This window comes from Lynx canadensis, chromosome B1, assembly GCF_007474595.2.
Source record: "Lynx canadensis isolate LIC74 chromosome B1, mLynCan4.pri.v2, whole genome shotgun sequence".
Lineage (NCBI taxonomy): Eukaryota > Metazoa > Chordata > Mammalia > Carnivora > Felidae > Lynx > Lynx canadensis.
Window position 1 is genome coordinate 150,346,300 of NC_044306.2, and position 12,800 is coordinate 150,359,099.

A 12,800-nucleotide genomic window follows, 5' to 3' on the forward strand; every position below is an offset into this window, starting at 1 on the left:
CTTGACCCCCCCAAAAAAATGAATATTGTATTTGTTTTCTGTTGCTGTTTCTCTCCATTAACATGTGTGCATCACTACGTGTGTGTTTTAGGGGAGGTTGTTAACCTCAGTTAACCCATGTTATTAAAGAGGTATTACTAATCACAGGCATTATCAGAAATGAAGGCTTTTTGGCAAGAAGTAGAGAGAATTGTTTCCAAACAGAATATCTAACGTGTATCTGTGCTTCAGGTTGAATACAAATACGTTAAGACATGTGTAAGACATAAAAAAGAATTTTCCCTTGGGGCTGCTGCTGTGAGAACACCTGATTAGCAAATAAATTATGCTGCACATTGAGGAGTGTACATCATTTATCTTAAGCTGGTTTATTCACATTTCTTTAGTACCAAGGATAATCAGATATTTAAATTCTCATTCTGATGGCACCGGCTATCTGATGGATTCACTTCATCCACTTCAAATTAATTGTACAGAGTCTCTTTATAACATTTTAATGGCATTAAGAACAAACACAGAAATATGCCCAATGAGGAAGTTATGTGAGAGTGATCAAAAAGTTTTGAATAATATTGGTCATACTCTGTTAAAGGATGTTTATATAATCATTACAAAGTAACTTCTCTTTTGTGCATAAACCCTTAGCCAACTCATTCTCATTCCCTTGTGTTACTAAGTCAAACTAACCTTATTCAACATAAACTCTTGGCTCTGTTTCTAATTTTGAAAGGCATCATTTAGTTGGTTGATTTGAAATCAAAGGCAAAGCCTTAAATTCTTAATGAAAAAAAAAAAAAAGCATACTTACAAAGTTCTCTGGGACCTGTGCTTTCATCATTTATATTCACCTAATATATAGTTCCTGTTGATATTTTTATAATTCTTTTTTTTAATGTTTATTTATTTTTGAGAGAGAGACAGAGACAGAGTGCAGGCAAGGGAGAGACAGAGAGAAATGGAGACACAGATTCTGAAGCAGGCTCCAGGCTCTGAGCTGTCAGCACACAGCCTGATGCGGGGCTTGAACCCATGAGCTGTGAGATCAGGACCTGAGCTGAAGTGGGCAGACGCTTAACTGACTGAGCCACCCAGGCACCCCAATATTTTCTTTAATTCTTGAAAGTTGTTTGGGAAATGTTTTCTCAACATGTCTTTCCCAGGCAGGAAAGAGCTTTAACTCTTTGGTTTGGCCCACAGGTGGAAGAAATTAACATGCTCACCTGATTTTAATTTATGTGACACTATGGGGATAGGTTTGTTAGTCAGCAAATACCCAGTGCTTATAATGGTGCTGGACAAACAGTAGGTGCTCAATAAGAAACTGTTGAATAAATTACATGTGGCAGAAGGATTAGATCCATTTTATATGAACCTAAGGAAAGATAACTAGTGTAATAGATGTAAACTTTAGGAATACATTCCTTAAAACCATTGTAAGGTTATTTAAAGGTAAAAGGAGCTTCCTCAAAGAATTAGGAAGGAAGGGTTTTAAGAACGGGTTGGAAAACATTATAGTGGTGACATAATAAAAGAGAGTTTAGCATTGGTGATTGAAGTGGATTAATAATGTTATGTTTAACCATGAATTTTGAGAAACTATATGTGTTCTTTGGTAAAATCAAGAAAGAAATGGGTCTTCATATCCCTACCCCCATACTTGCAGATACATTTGTATCTGCAACCAGTTTCATAGGAAGCAGTTCCCTTTATCAAGACTCTCTCTCGAGATCCCAGCTTTTCCTACCTCTTCTGAGGCCCTACGACAGAGAGGGAATAAAGGACTCACGTCTGTGTCTACCACCTGCCTGCTGATTGCTTGAAGGTCAAAGCCGGCTCCAGTTCAGGAGTTTCCTATGATGAAAAGACTTTATAGAGGTGCCCCTTGAAAAGGTTCTCCTTGGGTGTACAACAGGCAAAGGCTGCGAATTGAATGTGAGGAAGGTGATTAGGGGCTGTGTGACAGATCAGGCTACAGTGGGCTCCATCTTGGGGCATCTTCAGGATTATGCTAAAGAGTTTGTACATCAGTGTGAAAGTCAGCAGTTCATTCTTGTGAATGTGTCTCAGTGAGGAGATTACATACTAGTAGAGTTCTATATATCCTCTCCGTTCCAGAACAGCTCTGTTTTAAATCAGTGTTCTACGGTAGAGTTCCATGTAAGCATTAATTTGAGAAAAGTGTTCTCACCCCCTTGGACATGTTTCTTTTCCCTGCTTAGGGTAAATACCTTGGAATCCTCCTTAACTCTTTCTCTCACATTCTGCATCAATTTATCAACAAAGTCTGTTAGCAAGGCCTGCAAAATATATTCTGAATCCAATAATATATTCTGATCTTCTCACTGCTCACATTCTAGTCCAAGCCACCATCGTCTCCAGCCTGAACTTCTGCAGTGGTCCCCTAACCAGTTCTCCTGCTTTTACCCTTCACGCTACCCCCTCCCTCCACCACAATGTGTTCTCTATAGAGTGATCCTTTTGAAAAGACCCTTACATTCCACCAATCAAAACTCCATAATGCTTTCCTTTCTCACTCAGAATAACATATAGGAGTCCTTATGGTGGCTTGCTAGGTTATGATCTGCTGTGTGACTCTCTCTGACCTCGTCTTCTCTTCTGCTTGCTCACTGCACACTGGCCACATTGACCTTCTCGCTCTTCGGCCAACACACCACATCTGCCCCCACTTCAGGACACTCATACTTCTCTGTTCCCTTTGCTTGTAGTACTTTCCCCTCAGACAGCTGCACGACTCCATCCTTCACTTTGTTCATGTCTGCTTGGATGTCATCTTTGCAGAGAAGTCTCCTCTGATCGCCTTAATCCCACCCACCTCCATTCATTCTCTATTCTCTTACCTGACATTTTACATTTATATATAGATTATGTGTTGTTCACTGCCTTTCTTCCTCACCAGGAGACATGAGGGCAAAGAATATACCTTCAGTCCTACTATATCCCTACTACTAAAATAGTGCCTGAAACAAGTGGACAATGAACATATGTTGACAGGATGAAGTCAAAGCATATTAATGGTATGCTTGGCAATCATAATAACCGTAAGATCTTTTCCATGCAGGAATTGTGATCATTCTAATGCAAATTTTGTAGTTATCCAGAAAATAAAAGATTTTGAAGAGCCTGATATATTTTTGAGGGACACATGAAAACTATAGCTATGTTACCCATATGTGTAAGAATTAAATTAAATTACTAAATATTGTTGTTCTTGTAGCTGCTTTCACAGAGATGGAGCTGATCTTGATAATATTATAGCAAGGGAGAAGGTGGCCTTTGAGTGCTTAGAAGATGGCAATCATGATTTTGAAAATAAGCTATAAGGGGGACAGATCTCATGTTGGATCTAAAAATCATAGGTCTAAAAGAATTTTTTTAAAAGCATTTTTGGAAAGCACATGAAATTCTTATCAGCAATATCCTAGGATGTCCTATATGCTTTTATGTTACATTGCATTATGTAAATAGGATTTAATAGGATTAACATACCTGTCTCCCTGCAATGTACAGAACTATTCCACACTACAATAAAGGAACAGTTTGCTATCCATTTTCTGCCCAGTCTGCAACTTTGCCCTTTTCCATTACCTGCCAAACCAGTCAATTTTATGACTAACTCATACTTGAAATCCCCCCAGGTTCTCATTACTTTGCTAGCTCTTTATGCTACTGTAGTCACTTATTATCATCACATTTTTAGAATATGCTTTCATGTGCCTTTTGAAAAAAACCAGGGGCATTTCTTGCTAGAGTCCCTTGATTTGTGTTCCTAGTCTTTAAAATTCTTATCAAGTCTGAAGCAAATTTTGCCTCATCATGAATATATCAGTGTCGTTACTACTTAGATGACTGAATTTATTTATCTATTTATTTATTTATTGTAATTTTTTTACTCAAGTATAATTGACATACGATGTTACAGTAATTTAAGGTGTGTAATACAGTGATTCAACTTCTCTATACATCATGCTATGCTCACCACAAGTGTAGCTACCATCTGTCACATACAGCACTATTACAACAGTATAATTGACTGTATTCCCTATATTCCTTTTATTCCCATGACTTTTTCATTCCATAACTGGAAGACTGTATTTCCCACTCCCCTCACCCATTTTGCCCCCACCCTTCTCCCCTGTGGTAACCATCAGCTTATTCTCTGTATTTATAGGCCTGATTCTGCTTGTAGTTTCTTTGTTTATTCATTTGTTTTGTTCTTTAGATTCTACATATGAGTGAAATAATATGGTATTTGTCTTCCTCAGTCTGATGTATTCCATTCAGCATAATACCCATTAGTTCCATTCATGCTGTCACAAATGGCACGACCTCATTCTTTTTTTATGGCTGCATAATATTCCATTTTACACACATACACACACACACACACACACACACCCCATATCTTCCTTATCTACTAATTATATATTTTATAAGAGTTTAATATGCAAGATAGATAAAGAATTTCTACAACTCAACACCACAAAACCCAAAATTTGATTAAAAAATGGGCAGAGAACCTGAATAGACATTCTTCCAAAGACATACAGATTGCCAAAGACACACGAAAGATGCTAAACATCACTAATTATCAGGGAAATGCAAATCAAAACTACAGTGAAATATCACCTTATGTCTGTTTTCTTTTGTTGATTTTATCAATTTTCATTTGAGTGATATCATTTATTGGTGAGTTTTCTTTGACTTCCAAATAAAGTCTGTAGTCATATTCCTGTTTAAAAAGGTGCTTTTATAATAATGAGAAGTTGTTCTGCTTGCAAGCAAGGAGTAAACAGGAGCAGGATGTATTTAACCCATATCACATGCTGGAGAGCTCCTTTGATCCATCAAGGTCCTGCTCAATTGTCATGTCTGAGATGTCTTTCCTGTATGCCTCTCTATCCCTTTCCCAAACACCTTTATTATTCAATCTTCCATGTTTACTTATCACTGTACTTGGTAAATCTATTATTTTTCCTATGACACTATATTCACTTTATTATTTTATATCTTTCTACTCTACCATAAGCCTCTTGAATATATGCTGGAATATATTAGGCACATAATAAGTTTCTTAAATAGAATTGAATTAAGTATAACAAAAGGACATATAGCAGTTCCACTGGCCAGATCATGAATCATATATCTGGGTTCCAAATTCAGTAGTAGCAGAACTTTGTCTAGAGATAAACACTTGACATATTTCACATCAATAAACTAATTGTCATATTATTATGGTAATGTGATAATATAGTGTTGGGATCTTTTACCATGAACTCAATAATCGCATAGTAAGACTATAGGAGAAAAAAAAAGTATTGAAAAAACTTCTAGTCTATGTGGAGTTCAGAGAAAGTAGATAATACCCACATTTACAAAGCACAAACCAAGCTTTGCCTCAGCATCTACAAATAAAATACTATAGTATAAATAATACAGATATTTTAATTATATCTCTATTAGTTATTATTAAATGCTTATTATTTATATATGACCTGAAAAGATTATAATTAGTAATTAGTTCAGAGAAGCTGAGAATTAGTCTATCAATGCTAACACTAATACCAACACCAATGCTAAACCAAGAAATAATTATTCAATAATAGCATAAATGTTTTCCAGTGATATAAACTTAGAAAATCAAACACACACACACACACACACACACACACACGCACATACACGCGCACACATGCACACACACACAACTATAATAGGAAGTCTAGAAATGGGAAAAGCAATGCCAGTATATTTCAGTAATGAAATATGGTGAATTAACTAAAATCCCAATTTTATAACTGAATTAACTAAAACAGATTAAAGTTTAAAAAGAGGCAGGGTACTGTACCAAAACACATGCTATTGAGGGTCTCAAATTAGTGGTTTAAGTCCTATCAAGCAAAATGACAGGCAGAAGATAAATCCTAGATATGAATTTAAAAATTAACCTTTTTGCCACCTGACTATTCCATCTAGATAATATCTAGTAGTTATGTTTGCTGAGTAAGAAAGTTTTACTCTAGCTTGGGAATGTCTATCATGTGAGTATCCTCTGTGACTGATATAATCCCCCTGAACCATATAGGCTTACATATATTTCAATTAACTCTTTATTTTTCTTTTTATTTATTTATTTATTTATTTATTTATTTATTTATTTAATTTTTTTGAGATAGAGAGTGTGTGTGTGAGTGGGGGGAGGCAGAGGAAGAAAGAGAGAGAGAGAGAGAGAGAGAGAATGAGAGAGAGAGAGAGACAGAGACAGAGAGAGAATCTTAAGTAGGCTCCATGCCAGTGTGGAGCCTTATACAGGACCCAATCTCATGCCTGTGAGATCATGACCTGAGCCGAAACCAAGAATCAGACCAACTCTGAACCGACTGAGCCACCCAGCTGCCCCTAACTCTGTAAAAGGGTACAAATGGATTAACTTTGAGAATTCTGGAATAAGAGTAATTTAGGCACTAATAGGCTATTTTCATTTTCATGACTTATTTCTAATTCATTATTCCTGAATCTGGTAAAAAATACTATAATTTTTCCATATTTCATGGATTTTGAACAGCTTTGTCCAATGATTCTCATATTAAGATCTATAACCTAAAGATATATGGGACTGAGATCTGAAGGACTGAGAGATATCTTAATCATACAATAATCTCCCCCATTGTGCCTAACATAGAAGAAAAATACACATGCTATTTAATGCACAAAGATATGCTTCTTTCTGCATACTTCTACTTACACTACACTAGTTAGAATCTGAATTATTTTGCTATAAATGCCTCCATTTTAAGAAAAGTTCTGTAAAAGAAACTGGGGAAAAGCAACTCAATTTCAATTGCTTAAATAAATTTTCTAAAAGTGCATGACTGAACTCTGGTAAGCATCATATGTCCAACAGTCAGCCATCTTTGATACAGTAATCATAGAGCTTATTACAACTAGTTTTTGAGAGAGGCAAGCTTTCTCACTTATTTATTTAGGTATGATTACAGCACTTGTCACCAAAGAACCTGCCTCTAAAAGAGGACATAACTCTGAACTTAATTGCTAATCTAAACAAATGGCATTTTGAGGAGAGGTTATGTTTGCTCTTTTCATCAGAGCATTTGTGAGGCTGTCTGCAGAGAAAGGCATAGACTGAACTTTCTTACAGACATCTTTTTGGTCTGGGATACTGTAGTTAGTCAGCTATATCTACCTGAGTTAAATCATAAGAATGAAATAGCTAGGCGCTGGGGCAGGTGAGTTCCTGGGAACCTTTAAGAGCTATTCTCAGTTTGCTACAAATCTGTGAGTCTGGTGGAGGCGAACCTTGCTGGTTTTCAAAGCTTGATCTTTTTGTACTGTTTTCAATCCTAGCAAAGCCATAAAATGCTTCCTCATTTTACAGGTGAGAAGACTGAGCTTCAGAATTTAACTAACTTGCTATTATGAGCAAAACCAGGATTAAATCCAGTTTATCTGGGTTTATGTCCATCATAAAAAAAAGTAGTTACCCCTTTGGAGCATGTACCAACATTTTCCATTTAACTTTAAAAAATTTGCTTCAATGGAGGAATATATTTGAGTTGTATTTTCCTTCTCCACTTAGGTATTTCCCAATTTTAATTTTAATTTTATTTTAACATGAAGAAAATAAAACAAGGCAAAACAAACAACCCTCCTCCTCAAAAATGAAGGGAACAAAGGCTTAATTCTCTTTGAAATAAATACAATACAAAGTCCCATAAAAAGGTTAAAAGGTTCCATTTAGCATCAGACTCATATTCTGATTTAAAGAAATAATTGTCATGTACAAATCAGAATAAACATATAGGAAAATACAAAGGGATTTGAAATGTCATCAAAATAAAACAATCTTTTTCAAAGTTTGAACCTGTTACGTATTTTAAAATATCTTTCTAACTTTTCATAGCCAAATTCTAGTTATTGCATACTTAAGACTTGAATGTGTTTTGTTTTGCTTATTATGCCCAGCACAAACGTTTTACAACAGACTGGCCAACAAATTTACAATTTTTTTTGAATGCTTTGTTGGGTTTTATAACCTTATTTTCCCAATTAGGCTAAAGACCACTTCCTTTGTATGTAGCTGGTATCTGCATAATGTTTCTGCCAGCTCTACCTCAAAACATGGAAATGAGTATTTGGTAAAACTTACTTCAACTTCTGTGAGACAAAAGTCAACATCTCAGTTACATCAGACTGAGAATAACTGATCAGTAGACTAAATTCGTTTTAAAATTAAATACGGCCATGATTCAAAAAATCTTCTTTACCATGATGCAATGTTATCATGGCTTAGTATATGGCTATAATCCCCACAAATTTGACAGAATTTGTTTTTGGCCATTTCTTGCATCTTGAAGGGGTCAGGTACAACAAAGCAAATTGATAAAACTTAGGAAAAAAGAAAGTGAGAAAAACCGCAGCAACCAAAATATCCACAAAATAAATAATCAAGAATTTTTAATGTCAAAGATCTTGTATATGGAAACTTCAATTATGGGTGAGGAAGAAGGTATTGCACATGGGGATATTAATCATTTTTTTTTCTGGGTCTGTGGTGCCAACTTTAACATTGGCTTTTATTAGAGGCATGCAAACAGGTATCAGTGACACAACTAAAATAAAATGAGCCAAAGAGAAAAGGGCATAAAATAAGGACTTTCCATTTGGCTCAGAACCCAGTGTAAGGACAGCACATTGTTCATTACTAACAACATTGATATCGCAATTGAAATCGCTGTCTCTTCCTTTAATCTTTCTCATCTTGCCAGGAGACACAATCATTTACCTAAACACTAAAACAAGAGAGCCATTAATTAATGGCTTATCCCACAGCTAAGCAATCAGCCAGCAAAAGTCAAGAATTGACTAAATCCATCTCCTCCTCTCCATCCCACTGCTCCAGCCTTGGCTCAGGTCCTCACCATCTTTCTCTGGGACCTTCAAAATAACCTTTAAACTAGTCTTTCTCTCTGCACTCTTGCTCTAATCCCCATCCTGTGATTATCTTAAATTCTCAGTCTGATTAAAACTTTTTTTGGCTCCCCATCTTCAGCAGAGTCAATTTCAAACTTTTTACTTTGGGTTACGGGACTCCTCATGAGCTGATCAGCCCACCAGCCTTAGCATATCCTCTTTCTAGTACAGCAGTGCTGAGAAAACATGCAACCATGAACATACTTTGGAGACCATAATAAGTTCTTTGAGGACAAAAGCACGTATATATTTTCAATCCCAGTACTAATTACATCAGTACCATCACCCCCCACCCCTTGCTTATTTGAGACTTCACTTTCTGTGATTTCAGTTACCTGTGGTCAACCTAAAGCAGATAATCCTCCTTCTGACTTGTTAGAAAGTCAGTAGCCTAATGCTAGTCCCAATGCTTATGTCATTCATCTCACATCATCACAAGAAGGGTGAGCACAGTACAGTAAGATACTTTGAAAGAGAGACCACATTTGCATAACTTTTATTACAATAGCTTGTTACAATCACTCTATTTTATTATCAGAGATTGCTGTCAATCTCCTACTATGCCTTATTTATAAATTAAACTTTATCATACTTATGTATGTATAGGGAAAAACATAGGGTTTGATACTATTCACAATTCCAGTCATCCACTGGGGGTTTCAGAACATATCCCTATTCACACTCAAGATTTAATCGTGTCACCTTCTTGATAAAATCTCCTGACACAGTCCTCCAAAAAGTTAATTGTTTTCTCTTCTTGCACAAAGTTTTATTTTGGTACATTTCATGCTATATATTAATTACTTGTTTCCACATTGGTATCCTCTTTTTAAAGAGTGAACGTCCTAAAGGCAAAGAGTGTATCTTAAAATCTTCATATCTCTAGGGATCTAGAACTGTTTCTGAAACATTTTTGTAATGTAGTAGGTACTATTCTAAGAACTTTCTATATCTCATTTAATGAATAAAGTTTGTAATAAATATTGTTAAAGTTAAAAATATAAAAACTTGGGGCACCTGGGTGCCTCAGCTGGTTAAGTGTCTGACTTCAGCTCAGGTCATGATATCAGGGTCTGTGGTTTTGAGCCCCACGTCAGGCTCTGTGCTGACAGCACTCTCAAAAACAAATAAACATTAAAAAAATTTAAAAATACATAAAAACTTATAAAAATATCTCACTTGCAAGATATTAAACTTTGAATGCTATTCAGGGATTTGGAAAATAAATAAATGCCAACTTTCAAGTTAGAGAAAGATAATTTCAATGGCTTAAGATATTTTGAGTGGGGAAATAGTGCATGAGTAGAGACAGGTAAAAGACAAGTGGAAATAAACATTCTTCCTGGGAACTGGAGTCTTATCAAGAAGAAGTCACAATTGGTGATTTCATTGGGAGGTGCTAATGATATTCAAAGAACCATGATCAGGTCTTTTAAAGCAGTGTTGCCACTTTTAAAACAAATCATTAAAAAGTATTAATATTATTTTTTTACTTTTAATCAAGCAGAACTGATGAGATTATTATATAACTGTTGCTAGAAACTTCTTATTAAAATGTTGAAATGTTATTTATAAATTATCTTTTTATTAAGTGAGTCTTTGCACTTCCCCATTCAAATTTCAAATTGCCAATATGTCAGACAAAATGCAGTGAGAAAATATTCTCACTTGAATGACAACATTGGTAGAACTTTAACCAAAATTTATGCTGTGATTCGGGTGTTGGGAGAGGGTATGCAAATTAAAGCCTTGTGTTCTTTTCAAGATCCAAGCATCCTATTATTTAGCAGAATAAAGGATTTTCTTAGAGGAATATAACAAATGGACATAAAGTAGAACCATAATGACTTTTTAAATTGTTTTGCTGTTTCTTTCTGTTTTCACAGACCAGTTGAGCTTTCAGAAGTTGATTACCCACAAGTTGAATATCAAAGAAGACAACAATTTTGGGATCCTATACGTCTAGCTCTTTTCACATTGGCAATTGTAGCAATCATAGGAATTGCAATTGGTATCGTTACTCATTTTGTTGTTGAGGGTAAGTATCCAGGTCACATTTTTATTGCCTAAGTGCTCTATGACTTAATATCTTGAAATTATCTGTTGTATAAAAAATGCTATTTGCATGATATTAAAATTTTAATTACTAATTTCTTATTGATGTTAAGTTATTGTTTGTTCCATTATTGAGTTCAGGGTTACATATTTCCAGCCAGTGAAGCTTGCAATATACCTTATCACATGGATAGACATCTAAAAGCAATAGTTTTAAAATGAGAAAGAAGAATGAAAGCTTAATCTTTAGAATAGATACAAATCACATCATGTGCTGGGTTTAATATGTTTTTGTTTTTCAAAAACAATATATTAATGAGTTCCCCAAGCAAAGATGATAAGAGAAAAGTTACCTAAAAAGAATCTTTAATGGGCTAAAAATCAAACATTATCTTTGAAGGAAAAAGAGATTGTTTCATGACTGGAGGAAGAAAGGAAAACTCAATTTTGCATGATGTGCAAAAATGGATAATACTAATTAAACCAGATGACAGTCAACCAATATTCATTTACCTTTACTTTGGCATGTGTATTTATAAACTCATATGACTGAGTCACTGACTAAAATTCTCCAGAATCATATAACTCACAACAATAAAGTCACACTTGAAAGATCAGGAAGCGATGAAATATTGTCAAACATGCTAAGTTTACCTTCCTACCCACTTTATTGGGGGATTGAAAATATCCATTTTTTTACTTTCATGAAATAAAAAGGATAAACAAAATTGTCCTCTGTAATTATGTCTTTCTTGTTAATATATCCCCAGGTCAAAAAGGAGTAAAGTAGTTCTGTGTGTAAAATGTCCTCCATCCCCAATACTGCAGGTGTTCAAAAAAGAAAAAAAAATGAAGGGATAATAAAAATAATGGCATGATAGTGTTTTTAAAATGTCATAGAGGTTGTGCTAGGCTGAATAATGCCTCCCTTCCCACTTTGGTTACCCATGTCTTAATCTTTGGAACCTGGGATGTTATCTTATACGGCAAAAAATACTTTACAGATGTGATTAAGTTAAGGTTTCTGAGAAAGGAAAGTTATGCTGGATTTTCTAGATGGGTCCTAAATGTAACTCCAAGGTTTTTATAAAAGGGAGGCAAGCAAGTCAAAGAAGGAAGAAGGCTATGTGATGACAGAAGCAGGGGCAAAAAGGAATAATGTGATATGGAACCATAAGCCAAGGAATGAGGATAGCCTCTGGAAGCTGAAAAAGGCAGCTGAAAAAGATTCTCCCCTTACAGCCTCCAGAAGGAACCAGCCCTGAAAACAGGACTTGACTGTAGTCCTATAAAACTCACTTCAGACTTTTAACCTCCAGAACAGTAAAATAATAAATTTGTGTTGTTTTAAGCCTCCGAATTTGTGGTTATTTGTGACAGCAGCAACAGGAAACTAATACAGAGGTTAATACTCAAGAATTTCAGAAATCTATTACATGGAACTTCCCTGCAGTTAATTGAAAGCTGCATCATTATAGATGGAAATTTAGTAAAACAAAAGAGAAGATAGTCTGTGACAAAGGATTAATGAATCCAAGGAATAAGATAGAGGTAATAACGTATACATTTCAAAAGATAAGATGATAGACACATTTCAAAAAAGTAATATACATATTTTTATAGCATAGAGAAATGAAAATGAAATGAAATCACAGTATAGTGACCAGGATAGCAACAAGAAGAAAAAGTATCTAAAAAATAATAGTTTTAAAGAGTGAAAACAAATGGATCTAAAA

General features: G+C 35.0%; 1 protein-coding gene across 1 annotated transcript in view; it reads left to right on the forward strand.

The window, feature by feature from the left end:
- The window catches only part of TMPRSS11F (transmembrane serine protease 11F), a 75,392-nt gene that overhangs the window by 18,901 nt on the left and 43,691 nt on the right, over positions 1-12,800 (forward strand). The window contains exon 2 of the mRNA XM_030314497.1: positions 10,896-11,047. Coding sequence (XP_030170357.1) covers positions 10,896-11,047 — 152 coding nt within the window. The remainder of the gene's footprint in view (positions 1-10,895; positions 11,048-12,800) is intronic.